We start from the raw sequence: 24,643 nt of genomic DNA, 5'->3' as shown, positions 1-24,643 counted from the left end.
ATGAGAGAGACGGAGAGAGAGTACAAACGTGCTACAATACCTACTATCAATCAGACTGTTGGTCGTTGTGTATTTAACCGACGAAATGAAGGAACATAATGTTTCTGAAATTAGTCCTCAAAAAAGCGGGATGAGTCGGAGACTTAAACGGAAGGTTGTGAAAGTTAAGAATGCATGAACGGCCGCAATACAGTCTTGTCGATTCTCTTGTCAGCTGATTAGCATATCTGATGAAATTAACGAGGGCTTCATTTAAAAAATTATACCACAGAAGAGCAGCGCGAGCCGGAGACTTTAACGAAAAGCTACGAAAGTAAAGACTGCGTGAATAGCCGTGATACAATTATATCAACTCTCCTGTTGGCCGATTTGCATACCCGACGAAATGAAGGAGTTTGAGCCGGAGATTTAAACGAAATGCTACGAAAGTGAAGCGTGCATGAACGTTGAACGGCCGATGAGATTAATTTACTGAATGTGATTAAAATACCCTTACAACCAAACATAATGGCTGATTACTTCTTTGTCGAAGTGTTCCTCTACATTAAATTTTGAAAACATACAAAGCCAAGAAAGTAAAGGGGTACCTGAAAAAGCAATGTAGTGAGAAAGTGTAAATAATATCTACACTTTCGGGAACGGTTTTTCATTTAGGAGCGTGTGATTCGAATGCCAAGCGTAAAAAAGTGTGCCTACGGCAGTATGACATGTGCCTTTACAAGGTTTAACGACGCCGTTGGCCGATCTGAATAACCGACGAAATGCTGGAGCATGAGCCGGAGACTTTAACGCAAGGCTACGAATGTAGAGACTGCATCATGAATATCAGTAATACAATTTCATCAACTCCCCTGTCGGTCGATTTGCATGACCGACGAAATGAAGGAGCATGAGCCGGAGATTTTAACGCAAGGATACGAAAGTAAAGTCTGCATGAACTGTAAACGGCCGAAGCAATCAGTCTACTGTGATTTTAACACCCCTTACAATCATACATAATAGCTGATTCTTTTTTTTGTCTAAGTCATCATCTTCATTTTATTTTGAAAATAGGTATGGCCCAAAAAGTAAAGGGGCTCCTGAAAGGGAATGCAATGAGAAAGTGTACACATGTGAGGGAACGGTTTTTCATTTAGGAGCGTGTATACCGGATGCCAAGCACAATGTGGCAGTATGGCATGTGCATTTATGAAATTTTCCGATTTTCCACGATTTTCCAGCCGTGCTAAGGAAGAACGCCGTATGGACCTTCAGTCGTTGTCACATTTCCTTCAATAATAACCTAATTTACCAGGAAAATCGTGAATTTTTCTCTTCAATTTTTTCCGACAATTTTGTCCGCAACTTTGTCTAAGTTGAACATTTCGAGGAAAAATACGCATAATCGTTCTCAAAAATACACGTTTTATCTGGGACAATGACAATGTGGCAACTCTCGAATGTTCATATGTCGTTCTTCCGTTGCACGGCAGTATTGGCAATACACCATTTTAGCCTCTCGTGTATTGACTTGTATTTTATTGAAGTGGTATTTATTTAAAATACTGGAATGTCCGTAAAGCGAGTGGTGATCAATCATCGATGAAATGAGTGCGGTTGTTTGTTGGGTGCCTTGATTGGGTTTTATCACGACTGCAATCTTGAGCCCGCTCAATAGGACGTATTTCTATCAAACGGAACTATGTGCATTATGACGTGAGCCCTGTTACGCATATATTCTTATGGGTCTCAGGGCTCATGTTTCAATGCACGTAGTTCCGTTTGACAGAAATACGTCCAAGAATTCTACGTCCATCCATCGCTCTCGCGAGTCTCAGCAGGGAGCATCCTTCATTCCAGTGGCGTGGCTTGCTTTGCGATGTATCGATTGATCTGCCATTTAAACCTATGAAAAAAGATCGATTATCAGGGTGTTGGCAGCGAACACCCTGATAATCGATTCTTTTCCATAGCTTCAAATGGCGAGATATCGATAATCGATCATTCACGTCACGCCACGTCGCTGCTTCATTCCATGCTCTTGCTCAAGTTGTCGTTTCCATCATGGAAAAACCTAACTCCATTCCAATGTCACCTTTCCTCTCGCCAATGGACCACTAGACAAGGTCCGAATTTAAGTATTCTGATACATGTTTCTTAAGCAGAATTTCTCGTAGAGCACGATTCGCGCGACGAAAACTAATGAAACAAACTCCAAACGAGGATATTTACGTTTTTATTTCACATTGGTTACGAGGAAGTTGAACTGCCCGCTGACAAGAAACTCAAAGCTCTACGTGAGTCAAATCGAGCACTACAACGGTTTCAGCAAGCTTCTCAAACGAGCAATGTTCATTTCCCACCGTGTTTTGTTCAAACTATAAGCAATTTGCTATAGCTAAGCCAAAGTGTCAAGATTGAGGTTGCCAGATTTTTATATCGCAGAGACTGTCATGATAACGTCCAGCGCGCGATATGAATCACGTAGAGCATTGAGTTTTCATGAGCGGGTGGTTTAAATTCACAGATCAAGAATCATTAATTATCTTCGAAAAGAGTTAATTTTGGTAATTTTCGTTGTGCGCATTGTGTTTTACGTGAAATTTTGGTTAAGAAACATGTATCAGAATGCTGAAATTCGTACCTTGTTTAGTGGTCCATTGCATATTACCCAGGAAAATCTCAGGCGTCTCTAACTAGAAATTTCACTCATTTTCCCTCAGATTTTGTTCTAAAATCAGAAAAGTGTTCGATAAAAATGGAGAATTTGCACACACAAATTGTATTGCTTCATCCGAGAGTGCGTTATGAGCCGAGTTCGAAGTATTTTTCGTAATTTTTTTCTGACACGGGAAATTGTAGGAAAATAGATTTAAAAAATGAGAAAATTTGCCGCCTTGTGGCGTCATCTGCAGGCGGCATTTTCCATCTAAACACGTGTATTTTAGCAGATTAGGTTGTTTTGTCGTATCTTCTCCAATAATTGTCCAGTTTCAAAACCAAGGATATCCTCGTACTCAGTTTTTCTAGCAGTGCCATTTTAAAGATGAAATCCACAAAATTCACGATTCCTGCCAATTCTCCATCGCACGTGTACATCCTTGTAAAATAAATCAATTTTTTGAGTCAAAATCTCAAACTTGGAATGGAATTGAGCTCCCTCGTTCGGGAGACGGCGACGGACGAAGTATGGATTGATGGTGAAGATGGTGCTGAGGATCCCTTCAAGTAGTACGGTGGGTACGATCAAAATCGACGATTTTTTTATTGGAAATTGCCACTTCGGGAGGTCATACTAGATGAAAAAATAAAAGTTTTTGTCCGTAGAAGCACTTAAAGTAATTTTGCTTTGAAATTTTAGGAATTTTCATGGAAAATTTTTTTTTTAAAATTTCGGACAAATTGTTGGCCAAGTTGAATCTGTTATAATTAATTCATATTTTAGGCCCTTTTAGCTCTCTTTTAAAAAAAAGAAAATCAAAATCGGACAATTAGCAACAGAGATATAGCACTTCAAAAAAGCGCTTGGCCGCCATCTTTAACGGCCGCCATCTTGGATCCTGCACGGATTTGAAAGTGGTTCTACGGACAAAAACTTTTATTTTTTCATCTAGTATGACCTCCCGAAGTGGCAATTTCCAATCAAAAAATCGTCGATTTTGATCGTACCCACCGTACTAAAGTCGAACCTCGATCTTCGGGTCTATTGCTGAATCGTCATTGATCTACTTTGATTAATAAGAAGCACTGCAGAGGTATCATTGTCGCTAGGTAATGTTAAAAAAATCAGCACTACTTTCCATTTAAACCCATGTGAGATATCCTCATTTGATCGCACAATCTGACAACCTTGATAGGGATCTGTCCATCAAGGTTATCCGATAGATTCATGATACCTTATCGAGTGACTTCATGAGGTAAGTAAGAGGGTCATTCGATAAAAGGAGCGACACAGTAGTTTGTTCCAATCCAATCTGGGATGTAACCCCTCCTCGTGGCAACATTGTTGTGGCCGTAGCCTTGCTTTCCCCCAGCGGGCCGATTATTGAAATTGATAGACAAAGCTATAGACAAAGAAGACATAGGGGGTATAAAGCAATCCTATTGGTTGAAATAGGTGGTTCTCATAGACTAAGGGGGAAAATGATAGACTAACTGTCGGGTCTCTCGTGGGTTGCCGTTAGTTAGTCTATTACCTACCTCCTTTGTCCATTGCAACCACCCGCTTCTACCAATAGGATCCCTCCAAATCCTTTTTGTCTTCTTTGTCTATTGCTTTGTCTATTGCTTTGTCTATCAATTTCAATAATCAGCCCGCAGGTACCCTAATCGTAAGATGAGCTCCGCGTATTAACCGTCAAGTCAATGACTGCTAAGAATCTGTTCGTCACTTTTTCATCAGGCTCCAAAGGAGGCTTCGCTCGATTCTCTGTCACTGTATCGGCGCTTATAAAGTTGAAAATGGAAGCATAGTTCCAGGTGTATAGGTGCTGTTGACATCAATGAACAACAAACTTCAACACCCCGATACCAGTATTACTGTTCTTTCACTATCGATGTTGCATACGCAAAAAATTGAAGGCGCACTGGCCTTTGTCACGATGACTAGAGCAACTGGCTCCGATTTTAAGATGATATCAAGATTGCAACACCGCGATGCAACTATTCGTGCTCTTTCACTATCCATGCGGCATACGAAAAAAATTGAAGGCGCACTGGCCTTTGTCACGATGACTAGAGCAACTGGCTCCGATTTTAAGATGATATAAAGATTGCAACACCGCGATGCAACTATTCGTGCTCTTTCACTGTCCATGTTGCATATGCAAAAAAGTGAAGGCGCGCCGGCTTCTCTTACAAATGGACGTATTTCTACCCAACGGAACTATGGGCATTATGACGTGAGCCCTGTTATGCACACATTCTAATGGGTCTCAGGGCTCATGTCTTAATGCTTCTAGTTCAGTTTGGTAGAAATACGTCCAAATACAGTAAAAGCTCGTTAAGACGAAAAATGAAGGGACCGAAAATAATTTCGTCATAAGTGGCTTTTCGTCTTAACCGCTTTCCGCTTAAGACGAAATTTTTCGGCATAAGCGGCAACTGCGCAACAAACTTAGGACATTCAGCCTCCAAAATTTGGAAGCAGTTTTAATATCCGGACAGCTTTCAAAATCCACACAAACTAAAATTAAAGATAATTTTAAGTGAATGGTGGATCATTTTAAGCTTTCAACTGAAATGACTTAAATGGTGATTAGGGTTATTTAAGCGACTGACGTTAAGAGTGGACTGGACACCCGGTTTCGGGACTTTTAATTTTTTCTGTTCATCTTGGTTGATACCTAGCGCCTGGGAAATCGGTCGAAATTAACAGTGTATTCGCCTTATTGTCACCGCTTTATTACATTTCTTTCCATTCATTTTCTTTCTTGTGTAGACATTGGTCCCTAAGATCCCCTCAAAAGGTCTAGAAACCAGAGAATGCCATTTGAAGAGAAACTCTTGCACTTAAGAGTATACTCCTAATTTCTCAGGAGTTAGGGTCAGTAGGTCAATAGCACATTCATCCCATTGTTACGAGGATAAATGACACACAAGAAATGGGTACCCAAGCTTAAAAAAATGGCAATGTTAGCATTCGTTACCCATTTTTCGTGCATTTTTTATCCTTTTCACAATTCGGGCTTTTCGTGTCATCGGCCTTCTTGTTACAGTTGGACGTATTTATGCTAGAAGGAACTATGTTACACGCAAACCCTATGCACTTAGTTCCTTTTAGCAGAAATACGTCCAATTGATCATCTTTAGACCCTGTAAATAAATGTTCATTTTTTGTTGCAAAACTGGAAGTGCCTCCTCTCTTCCTTTGTTCCGAAAAATTGAGAACAAATGAAAATTCTGTTCGAGAGACTAGATTAAGTGTTTTCTCCGTCATATTATTATGCTTCAATAAAATAAGTATGTCACAGAACATTTTAAGGAGCAATCTTACGACTTGAATTATTTTACTAACTTACTAAAAGAACACTTTCCACACCACCTTAGAGAAACCCTCGTCAAAATAATCAATTGACCGTCATCAAAACACAATTGATTTGGATTTGTCTTTGTTTTGATTGCTTGTCAATTAATTATTTTGAAGAGGGAAAGACCGGAAAAATAATAATTTCTCAGGAGGTAAGTTCAGTGGCGCGTTGTTCCTTTCTTTATAGTGGTTGAACTTCCCCTTTAGGCCTACTGATCCACTGCCGAACTACAAAAGAAAAAGAAACAGAGAGGAATGAAGGAGTTTTACGTATCCTTCCACCCATACAAATGGACCATCTTTTTTTTTTTTTTTTTCGCCAGAAGGGCCGAGGGTTTCTTTTACCGCCCTCTAACTTGCACCATACCGGGTCCTGGTTATGGATTCAGCCGTCGTAGGAAAGCGATGGCCGCCGGCCGACTGAACGAAGTGCCGAAACACCACTGCATCCTTCGAACCAAAGCTACGGTATCGTACGCCCCCTGTTCTAAAACTGGGCGTTAGAATATTTAAAATTCCTAGACCCACTCTCTGTTTGGGAGGGGAGGGGGCCGAAAGTAAGGGAGAAAATTAATTGCAAAAAAAAAAAAAAAAAAAAAACATGGAAAAAAAACTACTGAAGTGAGATCACTTCAAGCAAGGGAGGGCAAAAAAAAAACTACTGAAGTGAGATCACTTCAAGCAAGGGAGGGCATGGGGACTTTACTGAGAACGCGAATTTACTGTCGTTCTTTCCTCCTTGTTGTTTTGCAAGCGAAAACAAAAATAAAAAGAAAAAAACCCAACACCAAAATGCATTAAGTGGCAAAAAGACAAGGAGGAAAGAAAGACTTAAGTAAAAGAGAACCTGTGAAAAGAAAAAACATCAATTGCACACTTCACCTAAAGGAAAAAACAATGCAAGAAAATCAAATTAATATTCAAAGCTGCATGCAACACGCAAAAAAAATGAGAAGCAAGGACCTACGGAAAGAAAAAAAATTAATTGCACGCTTCACCTAAAGGAAAAAACAACATAAGAAGTAATACTCAAAGTTACATGCAACACACTAAAAAATAAGAACCAAGAACCTGCGGAAAGAAAAAAAATTAATTGCATTCGTCACCTGAAAGAAAAAACAACATAAGAAGTAATACTCAAAGTTACATGCAACACACTAAAAAATAAGAACCAAGAACCTGCGGAAAGAAAAAAAATTAATTGCATTCGTCACCTAAAGGAAAAAACAACACAAGAAAATCAGAAGTAATATTAAGAAGCTGCATGCAACACGCTAAAAAATGAGAATTAAGATGAAGAAAATTATAAAAAATGAAACAGAAGGAGAAAATATATACCCGCAGCGCCAAATACATACAACATGCAAAACATACACAATCGTACATACACATGCATACATACATACACAACATAACATATAAATAATTAAAAAAAAAAAAAAAAAAAAAAAAAAAAAAAAAAAAAAAAACATATGCACAACACGCAATACATGTAACAATATGCAATAAAGAAATACAGAAAGATTTATAAAACAGAAAACAGAAATAATGACATACCCAACACCTGCATGTGACGCGCGCGAGAACCAAGTTGAAAGTAACCGTTTTTCCGGCTAGAGCTCGCGTATATATCACCTCGTATCCAGTGTTACCACACTAGTGTAAAAAGCACGGGGGTGAACTATGACGTAATAATTCTCATAGAACCAATCCAAAGCTTGCAAAGTGAATTGAATAATTACCTTGCTACCTAAATTGGACAATCTTACGCTTTTCCATCAGAATCAACCAATCAAACGCTTGCATGGGATCAGAATCGACCAATCAGGCGCTTGTTATCTAAATTTACCAATGACTTGTACATGAGGTGACGTCACTCTAATGTCCCGTAGCCGTGGTCACACCATCAATATTTCGGTCATTATGTGAAGGTCGCAGTCAATATACAAAATATATAGCGGGCTACTAAATATTGACGAAAATGTTGTAATTTGACGTCATTTTCTGTTTTCATAAACTGGGTGGCCTTGAGATATTGTCCAAAATCTTGATGTGACCACGAGTTGTTTTGGTCAACAATGTCGAAGGAATATGGGATTGGACCAACTCTTCTGCAGCAGTATAGTGCATTCATGTGGGAATAGTTGGACGCATTTCTGCCAAACAGAACTATGTACATTAAGACATGAGCCCTGAAGCCCATAAGAATATATTCATAAAGGGCTCACGTCATAATGCACATAGTTCCGTTTGGCAGAAATACGTCCAGTTGTCGTCATACGGTCAAATTACAAACAAACTGAGGGGTCACCGATGACTCGAACTCACATCATTGGCCAATTAAAGGGTTTAAGTGAAGTGTCATGGATGAAATCTGAGTTTGTCCCCGTTTTAATCGTGTGACAAGAACCTAAGAGTTAAAAATCAATTTTCAGCCGGATAAGTGCTCCTCCCTACCCGAAATGGTCTATGGCCGTGGATGTTCACTTGGACTCAGAGCAACTATTTTAACTCCCCGGAGATCAAATTGCATACCCGCTGAGATGAAGGAGCTTGAAATGATTGTGGTGATGGGTAACCAAGTAGTTAAAGTGAGGGCGCTTCGTGGCTTGGCTCTCTGTCGGAAGTAGGCTACGCTACCATCTCGACAAACTATTGTAACTCCTAGATGATGGGATTACATACCCGACAAAATGAAGGAACTTTGAGATATTTCGGTGATCTGAAATTTAAAGCAGGCAAATTTAGAGTATTATGAAGGTAAAGGTTGGCCATTTCGGGTTGACCCATTTGGGTTGACCTGCTGACCGACTGACATCCAGGAAAATACCGCATTTCCCTGGTATTCCCGGTTTCCATTGTGACAATTTAATGACGAGAGTACATAAACATATTGGAGAGCTCGATTGACCCACTGACCGACTGGCCCATTGTCTAATAGACTAACTGACCAATCGAATGACTGACTGATTTGACGGTACAATGCCCTCATTCCTTTCGCACCCTTTAAGGCTCTTGGTTTCAAATCTTGAAAACGCCGCACTCACGTCTTAGACGCAATGTTTTTCGTTCTGATCTTTGCACCTGTCACTGTTACCAATGAGAGGCAAAAAAAAAAAAGGTTTGACTTTTCAAATATTCCGTGAACCTGGAAAACATTCATCATCAACTTGCCATACTGGTCCCTAGATTAAATTTTACTTCAATCAGAAGGATAACATCTATCAAAAGGGTGCTGAAATTGTGCAACTGTGTCTCTCATTCATAGAGTACATAGAGTCGTAATGTAAATGGGAGAGCTGGCGCCATGTTCTGCTCGACGAGTTCCGAGCCCGGTGTGCGCCGAGTTCGGGTCACTTTTTCGATACATGTTCGATCCAAAATGGCGGTATGGAATACGTGGTGATTCCTATCTTCTTTGTTTACGTCAGATGGCCGGGTATCCGTGTATCGCAAACCATCGATTATGTATCGAAAAAGTGACCCGGCGTCACACAGGAGTCTCGGAATTCGGGACCTGGAAAATGCTTTAAAGTGGCGCCAGCTCACCCACTTACATTACGACTCTATGTACTCTATGCTCTCATTCAACGAGTAAAACTTGGCGTGGAAATAACAATTGTGACAGGGACAAAGACCCAAAATTATCGACAATTTGCCAATAAAAATCTATGAAACGGTGGTACTTAAGTTCTCTTAAAGTCAGGAATACCATTCATGAATTTTGCGCGCCACGCGCAAACTTTAGGGCACCACTCTAAAACGGACCGAATACATTCAGCTGCCCATTGTCAGCGTGTTGTTCTGGGTATACAGCTCCTAAATGAAAAACCGGAATTCAGGCATCTTAAAAAATGGATGCATTAAACTGCCGTGCTAAGGAAGAACGTCGTATGAGCCTCCGGTCGTTGTCAAATTTCCTTCGCTAAAATACGAATTTTCAAGGAAACTGTTGGACGTTTTCCTTCAGATTTTCGGAGAACTTTATTTGAAATTTGCTCTGAAGTAGGTGAAAATTTCAAGGAAAAATACTCATAATTTTCTTCAAAAATTAATTTTTAAGAAGGGAACTTTGGCAACTCCAGAGGCTTATACGGCGTTAAATTTTATACAATACGAAATCCAAATTTTGAATTTTTTAAATACGCAAATCGGTTTATCGTCAACTGACGATTGCATCTCAGTCATCCAGCAAAACAGAGGATACCCCCGATCTACCTCAACCTACTCTTTTATGTCAAGTCCGTAAACAAGTCTATTTTCCCTAAGAATTGGCTCTTTTTGTCGTTTTTCCAAATTTCAGGGAAAAAATCGGAAATTTTTCTCGTTTTACCGGCTTTGGTTACGGGTCAAAATGTCGAAATTTCGTCTTATCCGTATTTTTTTTACATTGACTCTTATGGGAGTGTCAAGGGACCGAAAAAAATTTCGTCTTAAGCGGATTTTCGTCTTAATCGTATTTCGTCTTAACGAGCTTTTACTGTATGACAAGAGGAAGCTCGCGCTCACGGTTTTCGTGTACTTTTCGAAAATTTGAACGTCGGTGGCATCGTGTTTTCTGATGGCGGGGTCATCGTGGGACCCAGCTCCGGGACGGCTTGCGTGACGTGACGTATGCTTCGACGTCTCGTCCTAATATGGCATCCGAGTTATGATCAGCTGACTCGGGCGCGTCGCGTCGCGGCGACCTCCGTCCAACGGTGTCAGATATGGTGTTTAAAATGATCTTTTTCATCGTGGGATGAAGGTAAAATGGTGATTTTGCAGCAGCTCGCGGCACCGCGGGGGCTCCCGGTGGACCGAGCACCTTCTCCCCCGCTCCGGCTCCCGGGCCGTCTGCCACGGTTCTGGACCCGCGACGGCGATGGCGCTTTCAGTCGGCGCTCGTAGACGCCCGCGCCGCGCCGTTCCCTTCGCGAGTGCCAGTGCGTCGTTTTGCTAATGGACCACTAGACAAGGTACGAATTTAAGCAATCTGATACATGTTTCATAACCAGAATTGCACGTAAAACACGATTTTCACAACGAAAATTGAACGTATTTCTACCAAAGAGACCTATGTGGAGGTGAGAAATATGGGTGTGCTCGTGGAAGCTGCATAAGAAGCAATGTAAAAGTGGGCGTGATTCCTTTTGAAGAATTGGAAAAGCGGGATTTTACATTCTATCAAACAGACCTATGTGCCAACTGAATGCGGAACTCATGAGCCGCGGGCATGGCAAGAGAGCCTTGTGGACAGGGCTCATGAGTTAAAGACGCGGATCCGCGGCTCGGAGTCTCCATCGTCGCCGCTGACGTCACTGGCGCTTTATTATTCTCATTCACTCTTACGGCCAGAGAACTAACGAGCACACCCCATATTTCTCACCTCCACATAGGTCTGTTTGGTAGAAATACGTCCAATTACTAAATCCAACTTTTAACAAAGATATTAACATTTTTATCACACATTGGTTACGAGGAATTTGAACTGCCCTGCCCGCTCACAAGAAACTCAAATCTCTGCGTAAGTCAAATCGCACACAACAACGGTTTCAGCAAGCTTCTCAATCGAGCAATGTTCATTTCCCACCATGTGTTGTTCAAACTATAAGCAATTTGCTACTCATAGCTGAGCCGAAGCATCAAGATCGAGGTTGCCCGATTTTTATATCGCAGAGACTGTCATGATAACGTTTAGCGCGCGATGTGAATCACGTAGAGCATTGAGGTTTCGTGAGCGGGTGGTTTGAATTCACGCACCAAGAATCATTAAATATCTTCGTAAGGTATTGATTTCGGTAATTTTCGTTGTGCGCATCGTGTTCTACGTGAAATGGTGGTTAAGAAACATGAATCAAAATGCTGAAATTCGTACCTTGTCTAGTGGTCTATTCCGAGTCGCTTTCATGAAAATCCAGCCTCCGAAACGTTCGGTGAGTCCTGCCCGGTTCCCCCTCCAGGTGAGACCGGCTTTTCGTATTTCCCGCTTCTGTGGGACCATGAGTGAGCTTAGAGTCCCTTCATACTTAGAGTTAAGACAATCCCCTCTCATGGATGTCACCAACGGGATTAAAGATTACACAAACACTGGGGGAAAAAAAAACACATTGGATCTAGAGTCCAGACTCTTGAAAACATTGACAAGAAAACATACTCTTGATTCAACCGGATTTTTCCTTGAATCAAAACGAAATCCGCTTAAATTAAGAGGCTTGGTTCTTGATTTAAGCTAGATTCTGATTGAATCAAGAGTACTTTTTCGTGTCGATGTTTTTAAGAGTCTGGACTCTAGATCCAATGTGTTTTTTTTTCCCAGTGAATTGAAAGTTTTTCGCAATCTTTGATCGGCCCATTCTCAGATTCCTTTCTCCGTCCCTTTTCTCATTCCGTTTGTTCCCCGCCGAACCGTGATTCCCCGGTCCATTCCAGATTACAATCTTTGCAATCGGTGAAAATGTAATCTTTGGTCCCGTTTGTGACACTGCGGAGGCGTAAATACGGAACCAATCAGAAATGGATTCACACTGTCGTAAAACTCTCAATATGAAGGCACTCTATAAGCGAGCCCATCAAACGAGATATGAGTTCAAGCATCATAATTTACCAAAGTAAAGAATGTCTCATAAAAATTTCACGTAGAACGCGCTTTGTACAACATATATTACTGCACACATGCATATTCTGTCCATGGAAATCGGGAAATTTTACGTTCCAAAACGTCTCTCTCGAAATCCAAGGAAAATTGTGAGCCTGCGAGGCCTCATTCGCAGATGATGAAGTCATATCTTTCGATTGGACGCCTATTGCGGGAATTCCACGGCTGAGCCGCGCGCTACTCTGCCGTATTATAGAAAAACGCCGTATGAACCTTCACGCGTTGTCAAATCTCTTTTGATAAAACACGAATTTTTGAGAAAACTTATGATTATTTTTCTGATTATTTTGTCCGCAATGGAGATGTTGCATGTGTGAGGAATTTGCGATTTGACTGTTGATTCTTATGTAAAAGTTCGCGAGAAACAGAATGGTGCCACTGGTTTTCTCGGAAATCAACTCCCAAGCTCAAAAAAAGCTCTCAAGTTGAGGCCAAAATGGAGGGGATATCCCACGCTATCCTGAGAGTTCACCACTACATCAAGACAAACTCTCCGTGCAAAGATAGAGAGCGAATACATTGACAGGGCTGCCACTTTATTTGGGAACTCAAAGACTGAGAACACGGCATCCCTGCTAATGTATTTGCTCCCTACTAACTTTGCATGGAGAGTTTGTCTTGATGTAGAGGTGGACTCTCAGGGTAGGGTGGGATATTCCCTCCATTTTGGCCTCAACTTGAGAGCTTTTTTTGAGCTTGGGAGTGATTTCAGAGAAAACTAGTGGGACCATCGTGTTTCTCGCGAACTTTTGCATAAGATTCAACAGTCAAATCGCAAATTCCTCACACATGCAACATCTCCATTTCCCCTTATAGCTCCTGAAACACTCAAGGAAAAATATTCATTAATCTCCTTAAGAAACATGTTTTATCGGAGGAAATTTGGCAACTCTCGAATGTTGATACGGCGTTTTTCCTTAGCGATCTGGTCAGTACTACAAACTAGAGGCTTCAAAGAGACTCATCGATTGCCCCGACTTAAACCGCTAGAGATGGCGCGGATGACGAGAATCATGCGTTTAATTGCTTTCTGATGCTGGAGCCGAAGCTGGGCGCACTCCCAGCGTTCGTTATCCTCCAGAGTCAGCTGTCAGATCATCTCGATGGAGCTTATCAGCGGGGGCGGGGGCGAGCTTAGCCTCTATCATAGCCAGGCATCTAAATTGGCGCATCAGCTCGTATTAGTTGTAATTTTGACGAGTCACCATCGCTGAGTCAGTTGCGCGCTTACGTTCCCGCCCTCCAGAGCTCGTCCGAATCCAGATGCGCTTTGACAAATCAAATTCTAACCAGGTGATTATCCCTTCCAATTTTTAGCTACACGGAAAAAAAATTGCTGATTCAACAATTCAATTGCTAAAAACAGTGAGTGCAATGTTTCAACGCAGATTTTACAACAAAAAAATGCTACTTTAACCACCCCCGTGGTTATATTAGTTTACAATGTGGTTAAAGTAGCATTTTTTTGTTGTAAAATCTGCGTTGAAACATTGCACTCACTGTTTTTAACAATGGAATTGTTGAATCAGCAATTTTTTTTCCGTGTAGGTTTTCAAGATGGTGATAGTCAGGAGGGCAAGTTCTAGAAAAGTCAGGAAAAAGCCGGGGAATTTTCGCTTCAGAATCTCCACATTTTTCTTCTCGCCTAAAAATCGCATTTTTTTTCAATTTTAAGAGACGTAACGCTTGCATTTTTCGAGCAAAGGTTTTTACGAGGAATAATAAATTGGAAAGTCAGGGCAGGTAATTTTGAAATCCATGAGTATGGGTCGTATTCGATAGTGGTTCGATGCATAGTTTGGTTTAAAACAATAGAACAGAACCTCAAAAAACATTGTAGGATTTATAAGAAAAGCTGGAAATGAGAAAATTCCGAACTTTTGGATGCTATTTTGTCCCATACGAATAAAAAATCTATCACAAAAAATCCGTTCTTTCAGATTACTCAGTTGACTTTTGAGGCTATGTTGACATTTTGAACCGATGGATATCGAATGTAGAATTCTTGCAAACCGCATTTTCACGAAAGCGAAAATCTGTGAAACCACTAAAACTGACAAATATGCTGAAAATTTTTCGCGATATTCAATTGTCACTAACATTTTACGCTTTAAGAAAGGGTTTTGGACAAAGTTTGAGATAAAATTCACATCTTAAACGTTTTCCAGCACCAAAAAAAGCGTCTTGAGGGAAACTCGCATAGAACGAAAAAGTCCTCTTTTAACCCCAGAAATCAGTCCCGGAGAAAGGAGGGCGCTTCAAGTGCCGAACACTCTGTAGTCATCAGACACCTCATAATCCTCTGATGAATCGAAGAATCCAACTGCAACTCAAGTATGAGAACATAAAAAACCAATTTTCGCTGTGAGCTGAGTAACATTTATAAATATTTCTCTCCTCCTGTTTACATTCCTTCAACGAGCGTGGTCCGATGGTGATTCGCACGCCCAAACCTCTTTTTTATGACGTCGTCCATACTGCCTTGCGAAGGAAAAACGCCGTATGAACCTTTAGGCGTTGCCAAATTTTCTTTGGTAAATCACGAATTTTCGGGAAAGTTTGTAAATATTTTTCCTCCAATTTCTCAGATAATTTTGTACGCAATTTTACCTAACGTTCTTGAAAAATTCATCGGAAACTCTCCGAGAAACGCATATTTTTGTTTTTTTCATCTCTTTAAACTCTTTATCGTAGCATTTATTCTGATGAGTAGCTAATCTTGTGATATTTTCTCTGTTGACAGGGTGGAGAGCGGATAGTGTGGGAGTTCCACCAAGTGACCCTGAACAGGGTACCCGGCTATGGCTTCGGGATCGCAGTCAGCGGCGGAAGGGATAATCCCCACTTCACCAACGGAGACCCTGCCATCGCCATTTCAGATGTCCTCAAAGCCGGCCCTGCAGAGGGTAAACTCTTGTAAGTTTTCATCATCTCGCCCCTTCTCATACATAGAGATAATCAGACACTTAACAGTCGTCAGATATTTGTTTTAAAATGGAGATGAAATCGTTTCAAAAAGTGTTGTACAAATTTTCCGTAACAATATCTAGTTGAAGTGTAAATTCTTAAGTGCCGCGCTAAAGCTCCATTGACACGGTTCAACTTTTTATTCAACTCAATCGGATGCAAATTTTCACTGTGTGATTCATACAGGAAAATTTCCATTCAACAGAGGCGGAGAAAATGTCGGATGAAAAATTGAACTGTGTGAATTGGGCGTTGTGTAAGAAATTGAACGGTATGTCTTTCTTCTTGAAGAACAAATATTTTCTAAAAAATTCGTACTTAAATTTTTCTCTTAAAAATTCAGGAAAATCTATTCGCAATTTTATATAAAGTCTCTGGAAACTTCGAGGAAAAGTGTTCTAAACTTTGGAAGCACGCGGCTCATACAGTGGGTTGAATTAATCTTCTGTATGAAATTTAACTGAGAAATAGAACTTCGAAACCTTTTTTTCTCAGTGCCAACTTGCTCTGGCTCAGGCTTGATCTCTTAGCCGAACGCAGATCACATGATTATTTCGCTTCCTTTTAGACGGAAAAACATAACAAAATTTCAACGTTGCAAAAATTCCTCTTGAATTATAGTATTTTTACCTAGGGACCATCGGGTATTCTTGATTGAAAATTTCGCTGATTTCCCTCTGATGTTGGAGAAAATCAGTAAAAATTTTGGGCAAAAATGTCCTTGTCTCATATTCTTGTAGAATATTGAATTGTTTGAGTCAATTTTGTAAACTTGGAATGGAGTTCCGTTCCTTTCTCTAAGGTACGACGGAATGAAAACCAGCTTATAGAAATGGCTGTTTTGAAGCTGTGTACATTTAGTTCTACGTTTTCAAAAAGGGGCATCAGAAGACCCTTTTTTGAACTAACTCTTAACTTTGCCCGTCAGAAAATATAAGGATTTTGTGGATCATGCTCTTGACATTTTATTTCAATTGCTTTTTCAATGAGAACAGCTCATAATAGCTTTTAAGACGTTTCAATTTTCAAAAAATGTCCAGGGAGGTCTCACGGATCCCCTTTAGAGGTGGGGGAGATCCCTTGACTACCCTTGGTGGGAGGGTGCCTTTTTGGCGCCCCACAATATATTGATAGATAGATAGAATTTATTGATGCATACAGCCAATAGTAAAAAGCTCTGGCACAAGTCAAATTTACAATTTATACGACTACAGCAATTTACAAAATGAATTATTCATAGTTCCGCTCTTGTTCTCAAGTTAATATTTCTCTCGCTCCCTCGTCGCGTAAGAGATATTGCGGGAAAAGGAATATAATGGACTACATTTTGCAATTAGGAACTATAAATTCTAGCCCGGTTTAAAATAACGTATGTGACATTAGTTTCCCTATGCACATAAGTGTTTTTCCAGAAGAGCCAGAATTTATAGTTCCAAATTGCAAAATGCAGTCCAAATTATCTCGACACTCGTTATAGAATACTAATTGTAAGACTAGTGAGTTTGTCTTCCTTGGAAACTAACAGGTGCTTGCCTCCTGAGGAGCACTATGATGAGAAAATTCTTATGAACCTCAGAGTTCATCGGTGTCAAGTTTTATCATCGACCGATTCAAGAACGAAATAACTTATTGAATAGGTTGTCAACCTATGTTAATAGTCACAGCTGAATCATTATATTTCTATGTTTCTGTGCAGGGTCAATGACCGGATCATGAGTGCCAATGGAGTGTCATTGGAGAATGTGGAATATGCAACGGCTGTGCAGGTCCTTCGCGACAGTGGCAACACGGTTACTTTGGTTGTTCGTCGTAGAGTTGTCCTTCCGACGAGTCCTGAACCGCAAACCCTCAGGATTCAGCTCACCAAAAGTAGGAAGAAGGATGGTAAGTACTGTTCACCAAAGAGCGCTAGGCACTCTTTGTAGTTGGACCAGCATTGAGAAATGCAGTAGTTAGTCAAAAGAATAGATGGGATGCAGACAGTTTTGAGTCTTACACCGCTAATTTAACCAAAAGTAAAGTGGACATTTCGGTCACCATCTCTGATTTTGAAGAGATTTGATGGAGATCTTAAGCTTGATCCTGAATAGATGTCTCCAATTTTGTGTTTTTTATCTCCTACAGTTCAGTACCGAAGTTACCCCCTTTTTGGTGGCCTAAACTCTAAACGACTGTATATTTGGCTCTGCTGTAGTTAGGAAGTCTAACTTGCAAGGTGTCCAGGATGTCTGCTGGTCCGGAAAGTCCGGAAATAGTACTGATTTTTTAAGGGCAATCCGGAAGCACTGATAAAGAGCGGAAATTTCGCAAGAAGGTCCGGAATTTTTTCCTTCATACCACCTGTGTTTTTTAATAAGGCCTGGAAAGTATCAGGGCGGGCCGGATTTACTTACTTGCCGCCCATGGGCCGCCTGTATTTTGCCGCCCCCTACTCATTCGTTTTGAAACATCAATAAAAACCATCAAGTGAACATACCGGAGGAGGAGGGGTGCATAAGACGCATTTACTCGTGTTGGACACATTTTTTGCGAAAGCCCTGTCAACACTACTAGCAAAAGTTTGCGGAACTTGGCCCGAAAATTAAGTAATTCCGTAAACCTATCTCTATGTGGACAAGGCCTTCCATTCATATGAAATGAACGAACAAATTATGAAAGAGCAAACATAAATATAGTTTAATAATTTTAACTTCCGCCGTCGCGCTGACCGCACTGTGTTTGCGCAATGCGTGAAGTATTTCTACAGTCTTGTCTGCGCTATGCGTTTCACGCTGACCGCTGCTACACGCACTGTTTGACGCAATGCGTGAAGTATTCATGCAGTCTTGTAGGCGCTATGCGTTTCACGCCGCCCACTGCTGCCCGCAGCGACCGCAGTGTCTTGGACGCAATGCGTGAAGTATTCATGCAGTCTCGTAGGCGCTATTATGTGTTACATGTGTACGCCGCACCGACGGCGAGGGTTTCTCCTTTTCATCTCAAGTTCTCGTCATCATTGCTCTCTGCGCCGTGCCGTTCCAGGCCAAATTCCATGTTCGGTTTCTCTCTTAGTCTCAACTCGACTAATTAAAAGGTGTTGTCTATTGTATCACAGAAAGACGACAAAATTAGAGATATACTATCAGGAAATAAGAGATTTTGTAATCTTTTCCCGTTTGTAATTTTTTTTCTGAATCCGATTTTTCTTTATGCCTACATTTAAAAAAATTGCAAAATTTGCCGCCATGGGCCGCGGCCCATGTGGCCACCCCTTTAATCCGGCCCTGGAAAGTATGCAATCCCCTGTACGTCGATTTTCAGAATAGTGTTTGCCTGCAAGATCGTGATTTTGTAGTCGGTTCATCTTCAAGCAATCAATGAAATTCTTCGTCTATGTCATTTTTTACGCAATTCGATCGAGAATTTCAAATTTTCGAAATTTTATCAAATGAAGGTACTGAAAAAATACTGAATTTTTCTGTTGAGGTGGTACTGAATTTCTTGGGAATTTACTGAGAAAGCACTGTAAAAGTACCGCTTTTTGGCCAGCCTGTTTCAGTAGACACCTGGTGTCATCGGCCTCTACCATGATACCAAAAAATGTTTTAAAAACACATTTTTCAAATCAAAACTTTCAGAGATGGCCAAACTGAGCCCTGTCTCATCACCTTCAAGTTTTTCAAAAGTCTTTAAATCTTTCTCGAGAGTTAAAAATATTCGTTCCCTTACGCATCTGTTCGAAAAAAATTCAAGTAATGATTAAAACCGAAGAGAATAGAAAAATTCGACTTGATCTCTTAGCCCTCATCATTGTGTATTCCCTTACATTTACTGATGAAGATACTGTAATTTAGGTTCTTTTAAGCTCTTATAGACTTCCCTCTGATCTTCGTTTTTTTGTTTTTCAGATTTTGGCTTGATACTAGGAAGTAAAATTTACGTCAGGGAAGTTGGTGTTAAACTTGATGGTCCAAATTCTTTGCAAGAAGGAGATGTTCTTTTGAAAATAAATAGTCACGCCACCGAAGGCATGAGTCTAAAAGAGGCCAGGAAACTAATAGAAAGCAGTAAAGAGAAACTTAATTTAACTGTAAAACGTGAAGCACCAAGGAGTTTGTACAGCTCTGAGTCAACTGCACTACAAACAAAAGGTGAGAGTTCATTTATTTATGTGTTACCAAAGTAATTTTTTTTTTTCTCTTCTTTTTTTTTCTCTCTCTTTAATAATGAATTTCTATCCTTTGGGGAAGACGAATATGTTTGCCAGAACTTTGTGTCAAAGTTATTGGTCTAGAACTTATATTCTCTACCTTCCCCACAGTGTTAGTCCATTTTTGTTTAGCTTCCAATCCAGTTTCATAGGAATGAATCAATTGTACATAATATCCTCCTCGAGATCCGATAAAATGGTGTGTTGTGTATAAGTGTCTACTAAACTAACTACTGTTAATTGTCTAATTAAAGAAAACCTAAATTTTCTCCATGTGTTTAGTTTTATCTCACTCTAATGTTTTGTCATCAATTTTTTTTTTTGTTTTTTTGTTTACATCTGTCCGATTTTAGTACCTAAGTGATTAAATTCGCACATGTGGAAATTGTGGCTGTCCATTTTTTCTAACTTCGACAAAACTGCCAAAAACTGAGTGAGTCTCTTAATCACAGGATTAAATAATGTCCAAAAGCTGACTCCCAAACCCAAAACTCCGGGATGAAGTTTTACAGTCCTAAAATTTCAAAAGATGAAACAATTCTCATTAGAAGCTCCCGCACAAGCTGATGTAGCTATTCCTTCTTTAATTTTGTTTCTTTCTCTTTACTAGGTGAGGGAAATTATCTGGACGTACTGAATGGAAATTATTCATCTCAAAATCTTTATGTAAGCCCTCCAACGAGACAACAGCTAGACGATAAAAGCAACCTATTACCAAGGAGATCCAGGAATCCTCTCTTAGATGCATCAATGAGTCAACTAGACAGGCCCGCCTCACCGTCAGCTCACCATAATCATTCTCTTGATAATATGAGTAAGTATCTCGAAATTAGTTGTTTTGATTCAATATTTGAGGTCTGCAAATTTACATTCAGTAGTTACATCAGTTTAAGCCGGAAAAAAGCAAACGGTCTAATTAAGAAGTTCTGTCTGCTAGTTTGAAGCAATCAGCAGGTTTCAAAGATACTCAATACTATGGCAAGCATTTCAAAACTAAAAACACAACTTCTGAAGCCATAAATGGAGGGCAAAGTTCAACCAAGAGCAAGAAGAGGTCAGTACCAGAAATGACAACTTCGAATTAATTATTTTGAGACATCTAACTTAGGCACAAATAACGAGAGGAATCATTTAAAAGCCTAATTCACACAGTTTATATTTTCATTAAACTTTCCTTCCAACTCCATTGGATGACAATTTTTACTGTGTACTTTAAAAAGGAAAAATTTCTTTTCAATAAAGTCCAGGGAAAAGTTGGATGAAAAATTGAACCGTGTGAATTGAGAGTAACTTTGTGGAGAAAATTTAAACTCAGAATCGAATTTTCCAAGTATGAAAGTACGAAGAGACGAATTCGGTCAAATACTGCTTCAATTTTTTAAAAGCTCCAACAACAGTAATGCATTTTGGGAGATGGGTTGGCAATTTCTAAGACATTAAACTATCAACTTTTGCAAATGACCTTTGAATCGTTTAATGATTCTCTTTTTTTATAATATCTTCTTTATTTATTTATTGTTAACTTACAATTGAACAAATTTACGTAGACATTCACAGACTGTCTTAGTCTTTGTAAATTTGTTTTTCTCATGAAATAATCCAGAATAAGTATTGGTTCCACTAAGATTTAGAATGCTGAAAAGTTTTACTGATACTGTGAGAAAAGTTTCATTTTACAAGGTGAAATTGAGAAAAATTTTAAGAGTGCAGCGTCTTGGAGAGTTTTCCTTTTTTGGACGTTGAGGTTTAAAAGATTTAATATGTCTATAGGATTTAACATTTAGTGTGGACTCAAGTCCTTTATCAGAAATACTTAGGTAACATTTGGAAAACCAAATAACTTTATGTCATCGTACGTAACCCTGCCCAGGCAGCATCTACCCATGGGTATATAAAGTCACGAAATTAAAATATTATTATAATCATTGAGAAAAATTTCGTGAATACACTTGTAAATTGATTCTCTGAAATTGGCTTTCTTTTCAAAAGTCGCCATTTCTAATAGAAGCGTGCTGCACAGCAAGCTTGCTTGTTGCAGTCAATAACTAAATGGCTTATTGCCACCACAAGTCCCTCGAAACACTATTTTTTTTCCAAAATTCTTATCCGATTCTGCTCATTAACATGTTTCTCTTTCTTCTTTTTCCAGATTCTTTAACTAATCATAATAGTTTAAGTAGGGAAAATATTAGTCATGGAAGTCATTCACACAGCCATTCACATAGTAGGAGTAGAAGTACATTAGAAGAGCCGCCAGACCCTCCTCGACCCCCACCTCCGAAACCCGAAGGTGAGCATCGCTTCCTATGTTTCAAGCGAGCATAGTTCTAAGCAAGTCGATAAGTAAAATGATGATTGCTCTTACTTTCATTTTAGTTTCAAATATTTTATCCATTGCTCCTACCAAATTGTATCTTCATTTTGGATTTAATTTTTGTCAAGGTATGAATCAAGTAAGGCTTCGGATGCGAAAAGGGCACTTCTCAGTTGCAGTCGTGTTTCAGAGTATCTAATATTTCATCCATTGTAAGGAAAGTGAATGCATCCATTTCACTAAAAATTTTACTGAATATTCTTTATGATTCTACAATTTTCTGTGGAAAGAATTTTGGAAAATTCTCCCCCAAGGGATTTATTAGCAACGGAGATTCTGTAACACCGCAATCGAGAAGTGCCCTTTTTGCATCCAGTGCCTCAATTTGACAATTCAATTTCAACCGGGAGTTTTTACAAAGGAAGCAAAAATGAACCGTAGTTTAATGATTTTAAGAATAAAACGAATAAAGAAAAAAAATTGTGCGAATGACACCTCAAAATAGAACTTAAATAATTCAATTTTTCAAGAATATGGTTCTGAAGTCTACTTTGTCAACATGTATTGTTTTCATTTTTTCAGGCATACGCTACAAGCGAAGATTTAGTGAGTCATTTTTACTCAAGATGATGTAGACATGTAGAGGCCTAAGTCAGTGTGCTTATCAATTATATCTCCTTGCTTTTAAACTTGTCGGCCTTGTTATCTTTGTTTTTTAAGTCATTCTGAAATGTAAATCATGTAGAAAAATGAAAAATTCAGTAAAATCGTGTAGATACTAAACATTAATTTGCTTTAACATTCACTAGCGGTATTTAGTGCTAATGAAAAGTTGCAAATTTCTTAGCTTAATAACTAGATTCTAAGAAAGTTTACTTCCAATTAGATGCAAGTAGCATATGCTGTGAGTTAATGTCATTTGAATTTAGTTCAGTGATATCATGCATTTAGGTACCTAAAAATTCTTATTCATCCGCAATTTCTCTTTTTTCTTGCAGATTATTACAGTAGTAGGGCGCAGCTTTATGAAGAAGATCCTTTATCCCAAAGGTCAAAACAACCTGTGTATGTATTACCCGTGTAGGTGTTCTTTTTTATCCACTAGTATTTCTTTCTTTTTCTTTTTTAATTTTTGTATTTTCTAGCATTACAAAGAGAAGGGACAGTTATGATATACATATATGTATAGCTGCTTAGACCCTTTTAACTAGCATGAAATACACTTTTCTTTGGCCAAAAACCAGCAACAAAGAATGCGCCAATGACATTAACAAATCTGAGAATGATGTTGTATCAATTATTCGCATGTCTCACAACTTTTATATCAAAATAATGATTTCATATTACTAAAAATGCTCTCAAGAAATGAAATGAAGCTTCGCATTATTCCATTCTCAAGACAGGACTTGAGTTAGAAAGTACTTATTTTAGATTTACAGGACAAATAAAACTTCCAGTCAACTTTACATCTTAAATTCAATGATTAATGGATACCTTTCCATCAGTGAAGATACTATTTTCTCTTTACTAATCAGATCATGAATCATCCAATGGTATCTGAAATCATTTCACGTTAAAAGCTACCTATCTTTTCATGAATTTGTGTAATTTTTTGTCCACAGGCCAGACCCTAGGTTCATAACTTTTCAAAAGGAAGGTTCAGTTGGTATTAGATTAACAGGAGGTAATGAAGTTGGCATTTTTGTCACTGCTGTCCAACCTGGCAGTCCAGCATCCCTTCAAGGCCTTCAACCTGGTGATAAAATTCTTAAAGTAAGCATTTATATTTTTAATAAAAAAAAGAACAACCACTGGAAAATCTCAATTTAATATTCTAATTCATCCCTAAGGTTGTGTAAAAATTGTAATCAGAACTTCTATTCAGCAATCAAAGAGTGCGTTGAAATCCCTCTACAAAGAACCCCGCCTAGAGCATGGGGTCAGCGGCTTTCGATGAAAGTCGATGAAACTTCAATAGATTGATATAAAGTTCATAACTAAGGGAAAGTAAAAAAATCAGCTCACTTTTGCGAGTAGAAGCCGAGATATTCGCGATTGAACCCGGACTACTTTCTGTGCGGCGGAGGTAAATTCTCCGTGTCGCCTTACCTTGCTTGAGCATTTCGGCCAGGAAACCCCCTCTCCCCACCAGGTAACTACGATGTCTCATTGTTTACACTCACTCCTTTCATTAGGACGCTCCGTTCGGGCTGTGCGATGTGGAGTTCCCTGCTTCTCGCACCTCTCCCGTGCCGGCACCGCTGGCCGGTTTAATCTGAAATGTAGTTGCTGAAACAGAATTGACAGATGCGGGGAGAGGGAGGGAGTACAGCATTCGCACCGGCCGAGCGCATAAGCACCTATCTTCACGTGAGTGACGTGAGGTCTGATCGAGAACGCCAAACAACGAGAGGAGAGGGGACTCGGAATTCTTCCGTCATGCTGCGGCGTGATAGAAAATAGTCCGGATTCAATCGCGAATATCTCGATTTTTACTCGCAAAAATGAGCTAATTTTTTGGCTTTCCCT

At 39.5% G+C, this 24,643-nt stretch overlaps 1 protein-coding gene across 13 annotated transcripts in view; it reads left to right on the top strand.

Annotated features, from left to right (window-relative positions):
• pyd (zonula occludens-like protein polychaetoid) overlaps positions 1-24,643 on the top strand; it is a 321,021-nt gene that overhangs the window by 279,281 nt on the left and 17,097 nt on the right. For 6 of the 13 annotated variants that reach the window (XM_072296556.1, XM_072296551.1, XM_072296549.1 and 3 more), the window contains 8 exons: positions 15,388-15,560; positions 17,308-17,495; positions 19,499-19,741; positions 20,411-20,614; positions 21,950-22,090; positions 22,697-22,720; positions 23,113-23,194; positions 23,737-23,887. In XM_072296556.1, coding sequence (XP_072152657.1) covers positions 15,388-15,560; positions 17,308-17,495; positions 19,499-19,741; positions 20,411-20,614; positions 21,950-22,090; positions 22,697-22,720; positions 23,113-23,194; positions 23,737-23,887 — 1,206 coding nt within the window. Of the gene's footprint in view, positions 1-11,463; positions 11,950-13,837; positions 13,938-15,387; positions 15,561-17,307; positions 17,496-19,498; positions 19,742-20,410; positions 20,615-21,949; positions 22,091-22,696; positions 22,721-23,112; positions 23,195-23,736; positions 23,888-24,643 lie in introns of those variants that run through there. The other 7 variants (XM_072296553.1, XM_072296550.1, XM_072296555.1 and 4 more) reach the window with 5 other exon arrangements.

Source organism: Bemisia tabaci, chromosome 2, assembly GCF_918797505.1.
Source record: "Bemisia tabaci chromosome 2, PGI_BMITA_v3".
NCBI lineage: Eukaryota > Metazoa > Arthropoda > Insecta > Hemiptera > Aleyrodidae > Bemisia > Bemisia tabaci.
Note: the sequence above shows the minus strand (reverse complement) of the source record. Positions and strands in the feature narration are given on the sequence as shown.